General features: G+C 36.8%; 1 protein-coding gene across 2 annotated transcripts in view; it reads right to left on the reverse strand.

Moving 5' to 3' along the window:
* The window catches only part of MYBPC1 (myosin binding protein C1), a 93,705-nt gene that overhangs the window by 41,063 nt on the left and 36,578 nt on the right, over positions 1 to 16,064 (reverse strand). Inside the window, exons 1-8 of one of the 2 annotated variants that reach the window (XM_055807652.1) lie at positions 11,321 to 11,348; positions 10,924 to 10,959; positions 9,550 to 9,585; positions 6,916 to 7,020; positions 5,330 to 5,478; positions 4,853 to 4,970; positions 3,452 to 3,503; positions 1,830 to 1,886 (exon numbers count right to left, since the gene is read on the reverse strand). In XM_055807652.1, the coding sequence (XP_055663627.1) occupies positions 1,830 to 1,886; positions 3,452 to 3,503; positions 4,853 to 4,970; positions 5,330 to 5,478; positions 6,916 to 7,020; positions 9,550 to 9,585; positions 10,924 to 10,959; positions 11,321 to 11,336 (569 nt within the window). In that variant the 5' untranslated portion in view covers positions 11,337 to 11,348. Of the gene's footprint in view, positions 1 to 1,829; positions 1,887 to 3,451; positions 3,504 to 4,852; positions 4,971 to 5,329; positions 5,479 to 6,915; positions 7,021 to 9,549; positions 9,586 to 10,923; positions 10,960 to 11,320; positions 11,349 to 16,064 lie in introns of those variants that run through there. The other variant, XM_055807651.1, reaches the window with a different exon arrangement.

Below are 16,064 nucleotides of genomic sequence, written 5' to 3' on the forward strand. Positions count from 1 at the left end.
TCTGCTGTGGGTAGTGGGCAAACACCACTTGCTATTTCCAAAGCAGACTGACCTCTCCACAAAACTGCTTTCAGATCTTTTCCCCGAAAATGTGCATTTTGTTGAAAGATGTACTTTTTTAAAAAAAGACCTAAATGTTTGAGTGTTTTTGAGATCTTGTGCCTTTTGAAATTTTGTGCTGTTGTTGATCCATTGCATTTATGAAGCACAACCAGTCATAGAGTGGCTTACTGACATAAAAACCAGTTTGTCTTCCTGCAAGACCAGCACAAAATTAGAAAATAGGCAGTACACAGATTCTATGCATTTAGGTTTTTTTAAAAAAACATGTTTCAAATATTATGCACCACAGGTGAAAAGTTCTAGCTCTTTCCTTGGAAATATAACCACATAAAAGAGAAGGAATGCACCTGCAACATTACCTCTTGAAAAAATTGAAAGGAAAGCACGTATTTGTCTTCAGAAAAATGGATGTTAACCACACTGGAGCTTAATTAGCAATCTTATTCAATTAAGTGCAGAAGCATGAGGTTGCATTTCACTGTCTGAAGCAAGGAGGTGATGAACCAATTTGACCAATATCAAATAATGGTGTTTAAAAGTGAACAGTTTGCTTTGCCCATTAACCACACCATAGGTATACTATGTTTATATGGCTATACAGTATTTATCTTACAAAACATATGAGTTACTTGTTAGTGAAGTGATGACTCTTCAATCACATTTCTCTTTCCACAAAAAACCCAAGACCTCTTACATGCAACTCTCACATTGCTAATAAAACACCCGACAGGCATTCATGAGATTTGTCAGAGTAAGTTGTGTTAGTATGATGAAAAGTCAAACTGAAGATCCTAATTAGGGATGAGAAGATTAAAAAACCAAAGACCTGGTGGATTTGAATGGGTTCAGGTATTGCTTTCACTGCCTACTTTTACCTTCAGCCTTTCTTGTTTGCTTTAGTTGCTTAAATACTGTCCTCACCATCAAAGCCTATGAGCCCATTGTGAACATTTTATGTAATTAATACTGCAGATTGGGTTTTCCTTTTACAGAGTAAGCAGTAGATGAGATAAAGGATATAGTTCCTTTTCAAATTCTCTGTGGTCAGTTGCTATTAATTTCCATGGCATATAGAATTTCTGTGGTATTTTTTTTTCTTAAATTACCAATTAACTATCTTGTCTTAACCTATTAAAAGCTAAACTGGGTTTAAGGTCTGAAATAGCTAGAGGTATAACTATTATATCACCAGATTTTCAAGGGAAACCAGAGAAACATGCTCAAGTTTTTCTCAATGACAGAATTTAAGTAGAATAAAACACCATTGAATATGTGAGCACATACTGAAACAGAAAGCTACAAAGAATTAATACCAATGTCTACAGTTTGAAAGCATGACATAAGATTTTCATATCAAGATGCTTATAAAATCAAATTAAAATGTAACCAAAGAGGTAAATTTAACCCCTGCACCAGACTCAATTTTCTGAACTGCTCATCCCTGTGTAGGAAATTGTCCCCCTCCACCCTCCATGCAAACACAAAAGAAATAGCAAGTAAACTAAATGTTATTGGGCTCTTTATGTTGTGGCTCACTTTTTTCCCAATGGACTTAAATCTGAGGTTTCTGTTCTGCACACTTAAAGGTACAATTGACTGAACGTTTGCATATTATACTATGAGAATGGAATAATAGTTAGAAAAACTGAAAAAAATAAAATGTCAGAAAATTCTTAAGAAGTTATTAATGCTACACCTGACTCTTTCTGTGTGTGAACCTAAAGGTTTGCAATCCACACCTGCTCACTGCATCACTTGGTTCTCACCTACGTTTCAGGAGACCACTAAAGTCAAGTTCTCCTGCATCGTCTTGTCCATCACCGCTGTTATTAATAGAAAAAGATCAAATCTTTGTTTAATACAGGAAGACTTAGACAACACGCATTGCAAACGCTCTACATGTCTCATACACTCAACACTGTCCAGACACACAAATAATGGTATAAAATCAACACAAACTTGTATCCTTTTTCACACAAATTATGTTTCCTTAGGCACTTGTGAAAAATAACACAAAGGTTTGTATTGCTTGTTATTATACTTTGGTGACAAATTTTTGTAACTGCATACATAAATTTGCCAAGATTTGTGTTAGGTTTCGGCAACACAAATAAATGTAGGCTAGTCAACACGAGCTTTGTTTTTCATTTCCATAGTGTATGTGTATAAAAACAAAGGCTTGTGCTGATCTTTTGGTATGAATTTAAAACAAAGATTTGCATTGCTGGGTGGTGCTTTTAACAATGCACAGCTGTGTCAAATACTGATTGCAAAGCATTACACTTCAGATTTAACCTTTGTCTAAGTGAAGGGAGAAATCAGTTAAAAAAAAAGGAACAATGCATTGTACATTATTACAGATAGAATCACAGTCCTGTGAAGGTGCATTTCTTTCTATAATGTGACCTTAAGCAGCAGAACTTCACTGAAAAGCACATAAAGACAAAATAAATGCCCTTAATACTTGTAAAAAGGGCAAGATCCTGCAAATGTTACATCAAATGATGCAGTATCTCATCCCAGGTTTTGCATGTTAAAAAACCAGAAAATATTCCAATATCCTCATCTGTTTGGGCAGAATAGTTATTGCAGCTTTTTTAAAATGTGCTCAAGAAAGGAGTGCACCTTGAATGTAGTGTCTTTTGCACTTACTTTTAAAATCATATCCCTCTAAATAAAAGCAGTTACTTCTGAATCACAGATTTGCTTGTATGTGTAAATTAACAAACTGCATTAATTTTCTGTTTGTAAAACATTTTCATTCTAAGTATTTCTGTCCTTGTAAGACAATTTTCTCCATAGAATATAAAAATTATATATATACTGGTTTGAATTGCTATTTTACCAGAAAGGTAACAAAACTTAAGACACAATGCTTTATCTTACATCCTCTGCAATATATTATCTGTAGTTTTTCTGTAATTATGATCTTATAACACATTTTTTTACTGTAACATAACTTAAAGTCAGATCCTGTCTTCTTGAAATCAGTGTGAATTTTCTCTCTGCTTTTAATCAGTACAGGACTTGGACCAGGAAATTTCATATTGCAGCTGACAACTTTCAGGAAACATGCAGTAGGATATTTTAGTGAATGAAAATATGATTTTAGAAACCTCTAAAGAAACGTATATTTCATTGTCTTAAATAGTACATTTTCCCTTAAAGCAATGACACTTTAATTTTACAGTAGTTACTGTCTACGTGTTGTAACTATTTTGTTCTACTCACTACTGACTACCCTAAACCCCACATCTTTAAATCTTTATTTAAGAAAATATTTTTTTTAAGTACTTGATACAATTGTCTGCCAAGACTGATGCAAATTCTGTGCATGCTACCAGCATCCATTACTGAGGAGCTTCATAGGATCGCTGTTTGATGTTACCTTCTTTTGAAAGCAGATCTGATGTCAATGGATGGGGCAGCTTGGGAAGATTCTATGAAATAATAATAATAATAATACAGGAATTAAAAACATAATTTGAAACTAATGTAATTTATGTAATCAGACTAATTTGTTCATATGATTTTTTTCAGTTCATATAAACTGAAAATTCAGTTCAGGCATATGAAATTTGTTCAGTTTCCTGCTCAGGGACTAGAGTTTGTGCTGCTCTGTTGGCATTAAGTTTTGATGTGCGCAAAGCTGCTCAGTGCTAAGCTAAGTTTAGTTAATGCATTCCTCTAAACTGCTTTCTGTAGTTCTGCATAGGAGATCTCACTCTGATGTTTCTCTCTGATCTCCTTCTTGCCTATACACAGGCTCTGGCCTTTTTGTCTTCCCATTCCCTGTGCTTTCTCCCCTGCTTGCACCTTGCATTTTCTCAGTACATTCAGCATCAGAGGAAAGAGGTAGTCTTCTCTACAACTACAGACTCATGTTGAGTCTTGTTGGTGCAAGGATGAATTCCCTCTGTGTGAATTACCCATTTGTGCCAGCCTGAATCAGATGAAATGGTTCTGATCCACAGCCAGTGACAGATGCTGCCAGGCTGATCCCTGCCTCACTGGCCTCTGAATACACACACCTACCTATGCCCCTTGGGCTGTCAGTCAGCCATCAAATGTCCCCTTAACTGTGACCAGTTTCCCCTGACTCGTGAACGAACAGTCTGGTCTGTGCCATTTGCTAGGCGTGCTTTATGAGGGTGAGCAACTATTTTGTCCACTGGCTGCTGGCCCTGGCATTTTGGAAGACATCCATCTTTCTCAGTCTGATCGTGCAGGTATGTGTGTGCTGTTGTGCTGGCAGAACTGCTCTCGAAGGAAAAGATAATGTCTGCCAGAGTAAGGTCTTTCAAAACACAGAATCAGACAAAGGCATGAGTGTCAAGTGTACTCCGCATTGTGATGTTCTTTAATTTGATGCAGAGTGGAAGAAATAGCTTCCTGAATTATGATTATACCGTGCCTGATCAGGGTGCAAAACACTGGTGAGCTACAACCACTCCATGACCCTCTGCTCAGGTACTGCCAGATGAAGCCTTGCTCTCTGAATAGCCCTAAGCCTAGCTCTCCGTCCTGTGTGGCAGAACCTGATTTGAATTCAATACTAGCTTTATCTCACAGCTTTTCCAATTTTTTGGATGAACGTCTCACATACTATCTATCCCAATGTTCATTTAAAAAATAAATTACAGACAATTAAGAAAATTCTCTGAGCTGTATGCTAAAAGTGTTCGCTTTAAGCATTACTTCATTTTAAGGTTCTGAATAAAATCAGGTGGCATTCCAGGTTAAAAAAAAAAGAAATCTTTATAAATGTTAGACACAAGTGGAATCTTACCAGTGACTTCGAGATCAAAAGAGCAACTATCAAACTTGTCCTTATAAGATACTTCACAGCGATAGTTCCCTGCATAATTTTCCTTAGCTTGAATGATATGCATCTCAAACGTGTGAATCTAAAAATCAAACATAGTTGTTCATTAATATGGGGAATATATTTGCACAAAGCAGAAGTTAAAAGATTAATCTTTCAGACCTAAACCAGAAGCAAAGTATAACTCAAATAAAGGGCTCTAGAAAGAAACTGGAACCCAGGCATGGCAACGGAAGACTTTGATTTCCCCACCACCACTTGTCCTGCACTAGAATAGCAGAAAAGTCTGCTTCCGTGCAGGGTCACAGATCATCACCGAAATCTGTGTGAGGAAGCCAGGTTTAGAGTCCACTGCTCTTGAATTGCTACCTGTTGTGTTAGACTGATCTTTAAGCTCTCTTTGGAGCTTTGGCCCCATAAAAAGGAAAAGCAAAGATCCACCTTAGTGTGACGTTCAAAGGACTCTTTCAGCTGCAGGTGCTTCCCCGCTTTACTGGCTAGGTCCATCCATTTTCCTTTAAACCACTTAACATTTGGCTTTCGGAGAAGATCTTTGGCTTCCACTTTGGCTATAAATGTAATATTCCCACCTTTTTAAAAAAGAAAAAAATAATGCAGTCATTGAGGAACATGTGGTTGGTCAGCCACATCTGTACAAGTTTGTTTTACTACTGCTCCCTCCAGTCCCCATGTGCCAGCTCTGCCATGACAGTAAGAATCAGATGGAGTCACACAGGCTATGAAAGTACTGCAGTGTGACAGAGCTTAATTATTTTGGGTCTGGAAGCCTTCGGCCCAGCCCATGTTGACATGGAACTTGAAACACTAAGAAGCGGGTTAAACTAGTTGAGACAAAACTCCATGTTCTCATGGGCGAGTCATTCCAATTATTTGAATTTCTTTGCTTAAAACAAGCAGGTGTTCCTAGGCTACCAGGAATTTTTACATGAATAAACTCCAGTGTGGAAAAGAAAGCTTGGAGCTCTTCATGCATTTCTATCATTAATTCTTTAAGCTGAGAAGGGAGGGGAAAGTGTCTTCTCTAAACAGGTTGGCAATGGTAAAAGTTAGCTCAATTTTCAGAACACCACTGCCCAGCCCCTGCTGAGTTTCCATCCTGTCATTCATGGGCTTCAGAGCAGAATACAGCTAACTTCTTATCTTTATTTTCCAAATAAATCCTCCCAAAATGCTCTTTTTCTAGCCAGAAACCAAAATAAATAATAGGCATGCATAAACCCCCCCACCTCTGACCCTGTCATAGTGTATCATGACACAACACCCATATTAAGTAGCTATTGCTTCTTACCATTGCTGCTGCCCTGCTTAGGGTGCAGCTACCTTACCATGATAGTATGGCTTAGGAGTGCAGTTGGAAGTGAACCTCCTAACTGTCCCCATTTACTGTGCTCTGGTTCACCACATAGAAAGTCCTCACAGTGCTTGAACTGCATTCCTTTGGGGTGAAATTAAAACCAAAAAGGTCCTCTGAGAGTTTACCACCTGTGCTCCAGCTGCTAATAGGTATATGAGACCACTGGACTAAACCAGAGCTAGTCCAGAGAAAATCCCACAGAAAGGTTACAGCAGGAGTGACCCCACCAGCTTCCCTACAGAGCTGCTCCTATTAATCTGCTTGCTACTTTACACACAGCTGTAGGGTACAAAAGCTGACTGGCAATCTCTAATCTATGCTGCAGGCTTTTGGGTAGATCTTCCTGACATCAACAGCATCACAGCCAACAGCGTCACAGCTCTCTTCTCCAGCAACGATACCTCTTACCCATTGTGCTCAGTAAACTGTTACATTTTGAGATTGTCTTGAATTAAACAACTGGAGTTTGCTTCTCTTTATACAGTCCATTTTGCCTTTGAAGAGTGGAGTTTCCAACCAACTAAAATCAGTGGAAGTAGTTGCAGCTGCGGGCAAAAGCTGAGTGTCACAGGAACTGCACATTCCTTTCCCGGATCTGCCTCAATCTCTGTCCTTCTGGGAGTGGCTTTTGATTTTGTTTCTAAGCACTTACCAACGCTCACTGAACCGCTCTGAGGTTTTTCGACGAATAAAGTGGACCTTTGGGCGTCATCGCGTTTTTCTGTCTCTTCTGGAGCTCCTTCTCCAATAGACCATACTGAGATGCGGAGAGACAGGGAAATGTCAATCATATGAGTGTGTTTTACTTCCTCCAAAATCCACTTACCTGAACTTACTAAACTATCTAACCCTATTACCTCTCTCTTCAGTTGTCCTGAAATATATGTAATTTGTTGTTCACACTGACATCCATTGCTTAGCTGTCACATTGTGTACAGTTCCTGCAAGAACACTACCTCCGTGGTGACAGAAAATGAAACTAACAGGGAGGAAGAGAGGGGAACCTGATCAGCCAAGGTGGGCACTGCGCAACTCGAATGGCACCAGCATTCAACCATGAGTGCTTTACAGGGGCAATGCACAAAGGGCAGCTCTTTGTTTTTCAGAAGAGATGGAGGTTCTGAAAACACAAACAGCTGTAAGGACAAACGAAACACATATGATGCGGGTCTCTCTCAAGTCCAAACTCAGTCTATTGTACAAGCTAGTTTTTCCTCTTTGACAGCAAAACAGGGCAGGGATGAAGCTTACTTTTGAATTTTGTGCTCTTCTGCCCTAACAGAAACAGAGAGTTTGAGGATGTCCTGCCATGGGCATTGGCTGATATTTTACAGAAAAATAGTTTGTCAGATGGAAATGACTGTGTCATGTGTTCAGACACTGCACCTTTTCTGGAAACTGGGATGTTGGAACCAAAAATGAACAAGGGTACTGAGAGAAGTGGCAAGTGAGCAGCCTCCCCAAGGCAGAGAACTGTACCAGCACAGCTGTGCATTTCTGGTCTTCCTGCTCATCTGAACAGCCCTGGCTTTGTGCTATGCAGTTACATCTTGGGTAAATAAATACATGCAAAACCATGGCCAAAGCTCATTCCTACAAGAAAAGGTAGGGAGAGCAAGGCAGTGAACATCTGTCTGTTACCTGCTCCCTTTCTGCATGTGTCTCATATTCCAAGTGAGAATTTGTGAAGTCCAAATGCTACATCTCATTTTTTTGAGGAGTTATCACCAGTGCATAGGGGAAACTAAGTAAAGCCAGTGCTGCCATGGTAGTACAGAAGAATTGAGCAAATGTGGAGATGTACAGCTATAAGAAAGCCACCTGCCTCTTTCAAATCAAAGCTGCCTCTCCCTCGTTCCTCTTGAACTTATAGTTGTTGCAGAATTGAAGATAGCTCTTTATAGCTTATCCAATGCTCTTTTGGTTTTGGTTTCATAACTAGCATAAACAAGGAACCAGTCACACAACACTTCTCACTTAGTCAAACCCCAGTCTTGAAATTAAAAGTTCCTTTCCCTGCTCAGTATTTTCTGTAGAAACTCACTTGCCAGAAGTCAGAATTTTCTGCTATATAGATATTACTGTGACAGGAGCCTTTGTAAATCATGAAGATTTCCATTGCTCACAAAAGCAAGACAACTCATGACAACCGTGACAATATGCAGCAAAACTGTTTTAATTATCCTAGAGTCTATTAGGAATTTTAAAAAGGAATGGAAATGATAGATAGCATTGATATAAAATATTTGCCTTTCAGTCTTTCCGTGAATTCTGAGGGGTGTGCCTAACAACTCTATGTATGTCTGCTTGTACAATCTTTCCTACAGGTAAAGATGTTCATGTACATACACATACAAAAACACATACACAGACACACAGGAACATAAATATATATAGATACACATCTATATATACTCTCTCTATAATCTAGATCTTTAGATTATGCCAGTATAACGTGGTAGTATATGGAAACAACATAAGAACAAGTGATAGTTACTGGTGTGAACAGAATGATGTGACATTGCTTGGTACAGGACCTGGTCACGTGCAGTACAAACCTAACACACCACAAGGTGAAATGGAAAAAGGATATTTAAAATGGAAGAAGCTTACATGAAGTCATTAATTCAGTACCACATAACACTTAAATATTATCATCACCTTTAGATATTAATGTTTTCTTATTTATTAAACAAACAGAACAAAACATGGGTCTGACGTTGGCTCAGGGGGCTGGCATAGGCGGTTATGCCAGTTCAATAATCATGGTTGAAGTACCTGCTGCTCATTTTGTTCCAGAGGCTGCAAATCCTGAAACCACAAAAGTGGGTGCAGTATGCGTTACCTGCCAGGGTAGGAAGAAAGAGATTATGACTTTGCTAGGTTTTCCCCACCGTCCTTTGAGCTGTGAGAAGAAGCCATTGTCCTACAGTCTCCTGGGGCCTGTGTGTGGGATTCAGGTAAGCCACTGTCACCCTGTAGGCTGAGGAGGAAGGGAATAGCTGTGTATCTATCTATATAGAAAGAGATATAGATAGATAGGTATGTATGTATGTGTAAAATACTGATACGTGCCCTGTATTGTGCAGCAGAGCCTTCTCTCACTCTTGGCTTAGCTGCTAGAAACCTATTCACTCTGATAGTTAAAAGCATTTCAACAGTTACAGTTTGATACTGTATAAACAGTGAAAATAAAATTAAATATTTTCTTTAAGGAAAAAATATTAATTACAAATATATTATGCAAATTTGGGAGTCTTTCATCATGTTTTTCAGGAGGTCTCACCTGAATCTTTTCTTTCCGCTGGCTTAGACATCCCATCTGAAAGGGAAGAGCAATTTAGACGACACCAGATCAGAGATCACAGCTTAACTGACCTCAGATCACTGGGATTTTAGGTACATTGTTTCTTCATGCAAGAAGATTAGATTAGATATTTAGAACCATACCCATGAGGAACTACCTGAATACCAGAAAAGGGAAGCACACAGTTGAGAAAAAAAATCAGAAATATTTCCCCCTTTGCTCTAGAAAATCTAAATTAGTTTAGTTTAATTTCTATTCAAGATTTTCTTTTTAGTAGTTCACATTTAGAAGGGTTCTCTGAAGCTGATGTTTTCTTTATGATTTATGTAGTTCCAGACAACAGATGAATTTATTTTGTTCAATATTTATCTGAGGGGACAGTATTTTGAATTCTTTAAATTGTTTACTTATCTAGGTTGAACAAAATAATGATAAATAGTTAAAATTAAATTTTAAGGGTTTGTGATTTACAATGTTATTTATATATTTAGCTTTTAACAATGAGGTCCTCTAATACTGTGAAGCAATGTACTGCTACTGACTTTACAGATGGTATCCAAGCCAAAGTTAACAATGCAAATTCTTTTGGGAGAAATCAAGAAAATGCAATCGTTTAGGGCAGTGAAGATAATTAAGAGCATGTTTTCCATCTGACACACTGCAAAGCATTTTCTGATGTTCAAAATTGTTTCATTCACAGTTTATTTTTAAAAAACATATTAAGCCAGCAATGGAGGAATGCTGCTCATGTCATATCTATCATGATGGACCCCTGTGATGTTTTCTTTCATTGCAAACAACGAAAGGCATTTTATCTGCCAGGCTGGCAGCAATGGCATGCAGCAGTACATTCAAACTACCTTGTAGGTCATACGGCCTAAGGTGAAGTGATAGACAATTATGTGGATAAACCTGTTTTGACATGGTTCCAGATTTACAGATTCCAGAATTACAAATAAAATATGTGTTTTGTAAAATGTATTACATATTTGTAAAAATATGTAAAAATGTGTTTTATTTGTAATTCTGGAATTTGCTTTCAAGATTAACCTTAAAAATGCACTCCGTGTTTGTTGATAGGAAAAGGGGAGTTGCTTTCAGAGCTGCTAACTGGTGTTTTACCTTCCAATGGTAGGTGTTCTACCAAAGCCCTCAGGACAGGAGTGGAAAGGAACTTACTTGGTATGAAGGTCTGGTACTTTTGAAGAGGGATTAATTTAATGTAAGGCATTTCAAAAAACTTTCTCTAATTAGTATGTTTTGAGTTCAGCCCAAGAGTTTGGACTCTTTCTTCATTAATAGTCATGAGAAACATACATACATACACACACAAAGCACTATCACAGTCCTAACCTGCTGGTGGAGTACTACCTGATGTGTCATCTTCGTCTGTGAAAAGAAATACACATAAAAAAGTACATAAAGAAACTGAAAGCACAGATGATCATCTGCTTTAAAACAACTATGTGAAAATGTAAAACCTGCAAAGGAAAGGGAGAGAAATCATAATAGTCAGGAGCATTCAAAAAGGAAGCTTCAAACTGATGAAGAAAGCTTTGCATAATTCAGTAGCCGAAATGGTAAACCTTAATGTTTCAAGCAAGTAAAAGAAAAATGAGATGTGGGCTGTGATCTATTATTAAATCATGAGTTTATATGAAAGATGCTGAGTGGTTCTGTTTGTTAGAGATGTAATCCACAGTAAATACAAAAAAGCCACAATGAAATCAAGGTCAATCATATATCTGACCTGAGGAAGATGCCATTTCTCTGATGACCACGTCTGCAATTAAAATGTGCACCATATATGCATTCAGCATCATTAAGTCAAGATATGCAACAGCTAAAAATAGTTCCCTGTATTTACACTTTGCAATTTCTGTATTAGATTATTAATCTAAAATGCAAGGAATAAATAACTCATTTCCCCCATATTACAGGAAAATAATTTAAAATAAGAACAGAACTATTATCATCACACTGGATTTTCCTTTAAATCACAGTAAAAGGTGACCATTATCAGGTATTAAATCACTACAAGCAATTGTTGTCGAGGTATTTTGAAACACTTAATCTTACAGAATACATAGAGGTATATATTTATATAAATCAAAAGCTTGAAAAAGCATGAAATTTGCATTAAACCTGAAATACTGTAATCATGATTATTAGAAAACCAGAATAAGGTAAAGACTATCTTTACAAGAGTCTTCTGCATCTCTTTGAATTTTAGATGTTGACTAGAAACCTCAGAGATACCAGTTGCTGATAAGAATATGCAAAAAGTCTATGTCTTAAAAGCCTAATAGTAAAAAAAAATAAAGTATTAAAATTACCAATGTAGCATTTGAAAGGCTAGAATAAACTGGATATATTTAAGATTTAATACATATGTAATGTAAAATTAACATGTCTTTTATACAGTATCAGAAAATCATCTGGAGAACATTTCAAAGTGGAGGAAAATGAACAAGAACAACTTTGGATGAATATTAACTTAAATTTTTAAAGAGGGTTTGTTTTGTGTTTTTTTAATTTATTTTAGATTTGGGCTTCCAGAATCTAATTTTAACTCTGAAGATGCCCTTTGATTTGGACCTTAAAGTCATAATTTGTAATAGCCATGACAAAACCACATATAAAATATAGCTGCATTTTTGTAAATACTGGTCATATTGATTTTTTGTGCTTACTTAACCACCAAAAGCTCATTGAAAGTCTGTTAATAGAATTTAACTACTTAGGTGTCACATTTTACTCATTCCTTTTTAATGATTCATCAAAATTGTCTTTAAAAGTCCCTTGGGAGGAGGATGTTGGTTGCAAAAAGAAAGCCTATATATGAAGGATTAATGTGTTATCTTATAAAAATTATTTCTAATTCATAGGAAAAAAAAAAGAATTTGTTTAGCGGAAGAGTTCTCACCACCTGCATCATCCAAAGCATAAGCAGACACTGAAGATGTTGATTTTCCGTGAAAACACAGTAATGATAAAGTCCTGTCAGATGTTTTAATGTTTTGTGCTAGCAACTAAATGAATGCAAGGTTCAGTAATTCCACTGCAAATCTTTCTCTATACTTCATGAAAGTATAAAGTGTACTTTCAGCTCTTTTTGTCAATAATGTCACCCTTGTGGTTGACGATGGCTTGAAGAGGTACAGAATATTCTCTCTGGCCAGAAAAATATAATTAAGATCAATCAGCATAAAACCTTTGAAGTGACGCATCCTACATGATGGTGTATGATAATCACATTATTAAAGGGCCGCTCAATTTGACTTCTAATTTTTTTAAACATTTGAAAATTAAAACAACAAAAAGGTGTTACTAGTTTTGCAGAGGGATTGCTGGGGTTTCTCCAGGGTAATCTATAATTTTTCAAACAAAATGTTAGCATCAAATACAAGCAAATCAAAACAAACAAACATTCCAGAAGTACCAAAATGAAAGCACAACTGAATGTGCTGTAAATGGAAAGAGTATGAAAAAACCCACATGCCAGTAGGATTGTTTTGATAAATGGGTAATTATTAATTCATCATTCCTTATATCTCAGACTTCTAGGACAAAATGAACTGACTATTGAACAAATATGAAAAATGGTTCAACAGCTATAACCCATCTGCTGCCTGTGGTGAGCAATTGTTCATGTTAGCAATAAAATCCATCTAAAGATAAGAAAAAATGCAAAAATCCAAGACCTGGCAGCAGAACCATGATCATTAGTCCACTTTACTTATCTTCTGCAAGTAAACTATTAATGGAATACATTTAGCAACCTGTTGCATGTCAAGAGCTAGGTATGAAGAAATCACTTCATTTAACTCATCAAAATCATTTGACAGTAGGTCGATAAGATTACATTTTTGTTCTTTGGCTTCTATTTGTCTATGGCAAATTTCCATTAGCAAGTAGGATATTTATGTTTATTTCCATGTATCTAAACAATCACATTAATTGAGGACTGGGCCTCTTGGACCTCCATCAGGAGCAGTGTCTTGTAGGATGAAAGAACACTTCATATCTCAGAAGTAACTCATTTTAATTAGTGTAATCTCAATATTAAAATTTCTAACTGCTGACAGAGCAGTAGTGTAGAAAAATCTGTCAAAATATAAGTAATAACTACTGATTTATATATGAACTGCTTATGAATTTTAGACCTACTTTCCCTTGATTTGAAATCTACCACACAAAAGTGGAAGCTGCTATTCTGCCATCAATCACATCGTTGATAAACAGTGTTTTGCAGAAGTGGCAAAATCATATTAATCTATTAGTTTACTTTTCTATTTTTCAGCTGTTTAAAAGACAATTTGAAAGCCATGTGTCAATGTCAAAAGCCTGGTGCTGCAGAACTGAACAGGGAACTTCTGCAATTGACTCTACTGGAACAGCACCTGAAATGTGATTTAATCCACTAACAGAGCCCGTAAACAAATTAATCTTTCTTTGTTGTTGTTCCCTGCTCGCACTGACGGCCGCAGAAGCTGGCATGAGAGATAGGCAGAGTGGTGAGCAGGGAAGAGGCACTGTTTTGCAGCGAAGAGGCACTGTTTCGCAGCTGCAGGTGACTTAACATTTATCTGTGCTACTGCACACCGGAGCAAATGTTCAGGGCTAAGGCAGGATGTAGGTAAACAACACAAAGAGTGAACCTGTGTCTTCATGGTACGTAAACACACACAGAGGAACTCAACCAATCTGCTGAATCTTTTCGGTTTATGCTGAAATTACTAAGCACAGTTTAGCCCTTCCAAGACGAAGAGTTTAAAATTTAGTTGCCTTCAATTACCCATCTGATTTTCAAAGACTGTTCGGCAGTCCCATCAAGTGGACTTGAAGTACATATGTACAACAACTGTACAGTTTTAGTTGAGAGATGAATGGATAACTGAAACCTGCAAAAATACAAAGATGAAACATGCAAACATTTTAGTAGATGGTTGGATGGAACCTAGAGGAAAAGGTATCAGTAAAACATGCAGAAATTTTAGTAGCTCTCTGAATGGCTGGATGTGACCTAAAAAAGGAATGAGCAAATTGATATTACAATTCAATTATTATTCTAACAACTTGGAACACAATTATAACAATATTCAATCTGTAAGATAATGCTAAAATTAAAAAACAAAGGCAGAAGATTTTAGATTGAATGAGTATGGGATAACACAGTAAATTTGGTGGGATTTCTGTTGAGTCACCTTTCTCTGGAATTAAAATGGATGATCATATATATGCTGAATTTTTTACAACATTATTTCCGACATTTTTGAAACTAGAAACGCTGTAAAAGATTATTCTATGCAAGAAAATTTTATTTTTACTGCTCTGAGCTACTAATTTACAGTGAAATAACCACAAGATAACAAAGAATTTATCACACTGTCCACTATTTCTTAACTTTACAGTGAACATAAAGGAACATAAATACATTATTTCACACGGACAATAACTACTAAAAAGAAATAGAACAGTAAAACAGACACACAGATAGTTATACTTCATCTTCCTAACTTCTGCAGTTAACTTGTCTTAGAGATGAGGTGAAAATTATGGACTATGTTGTTTATGTGGACTACCAAGCTTGCTTTCCTGGCTGCCAGGTTCCAGCACAGCCTGACTGTACTGCAGAGAGGGGCTGTCCCAGGTTCCTATGGTGTGCTGTTTCTTATAAATTATGAGCAAAGAGGTCACAGCTGCTAACACTGTATAATTCAGATATTAAATCCTTCCTATCTCATTTCCATTCAGGGAAGTACCCAAATGTGTTGCTTCTGAAGCTACAGAAACAGTTTCATGAGTAACTTATACAAAAGATAACCTCTAGTTGGTTCTGTCCTCATTTCCTTGTTGAATTACTCATTTTCTAGTGTAAATGATTTTGGACAGACTGGAAAAATGGAACATTTTCCCATTTTGTGAATTATGCTCACCATTATATTTTCTTCTGGCAGACAAACATGAAGGAATCACTCTAAGAAAATATACTTTCCCATACTTGGTGATACTCTGCAACAAAAGAGGAGCTGATAGGAACAATTGCACTATACCTAATTAAACAAAAAAATTACTACTGAGTGCTTGGCAATGACATCTACATTGCTTTGTGGAGGTAACAGTTTCACTGGAGTATGGCAGGTTGTTCTTTCTACGTACTGGTATTCAGACTTTCGCTGGAATTCTTACAGAGGCAGCTGATGCCACCATGGACTGAAACTGGAAACACTTCCCTTCCTAGGATCTCAAATATTTTTTTTTGGTAGCAAAATCCTCCTAGAAAGGCTAAGTACCAAAAAGCATTTTTCCACTTAAAAATACCTCTGTTCTTCACTGAATGCAAACCAGACCCATAATAATATATAAAAAGATAATAGAAGTATTTGATAAGATACCTACCATGTTTTCTTTTTTATTCAGTAAAATGTAGACTTGTAAGCAGTGGGGAAAACACCATTCATGTTCAGTTCAGGAACAAATATTTCTCTCAT

Source organism: Falco peregrinus, chromosome 6, assembly GCF_023634155.1.
Source record: "Falco peregrinus isolate bFalPer1 chromosome 6, bFalPer1.pri, whole genome shotgun sequence".
Lineage (NCBI taxonomy): Eukaryota > Metazoa > Chordata > Aves > Falconiformes > Falconidae > Falco > Falco peregrinus.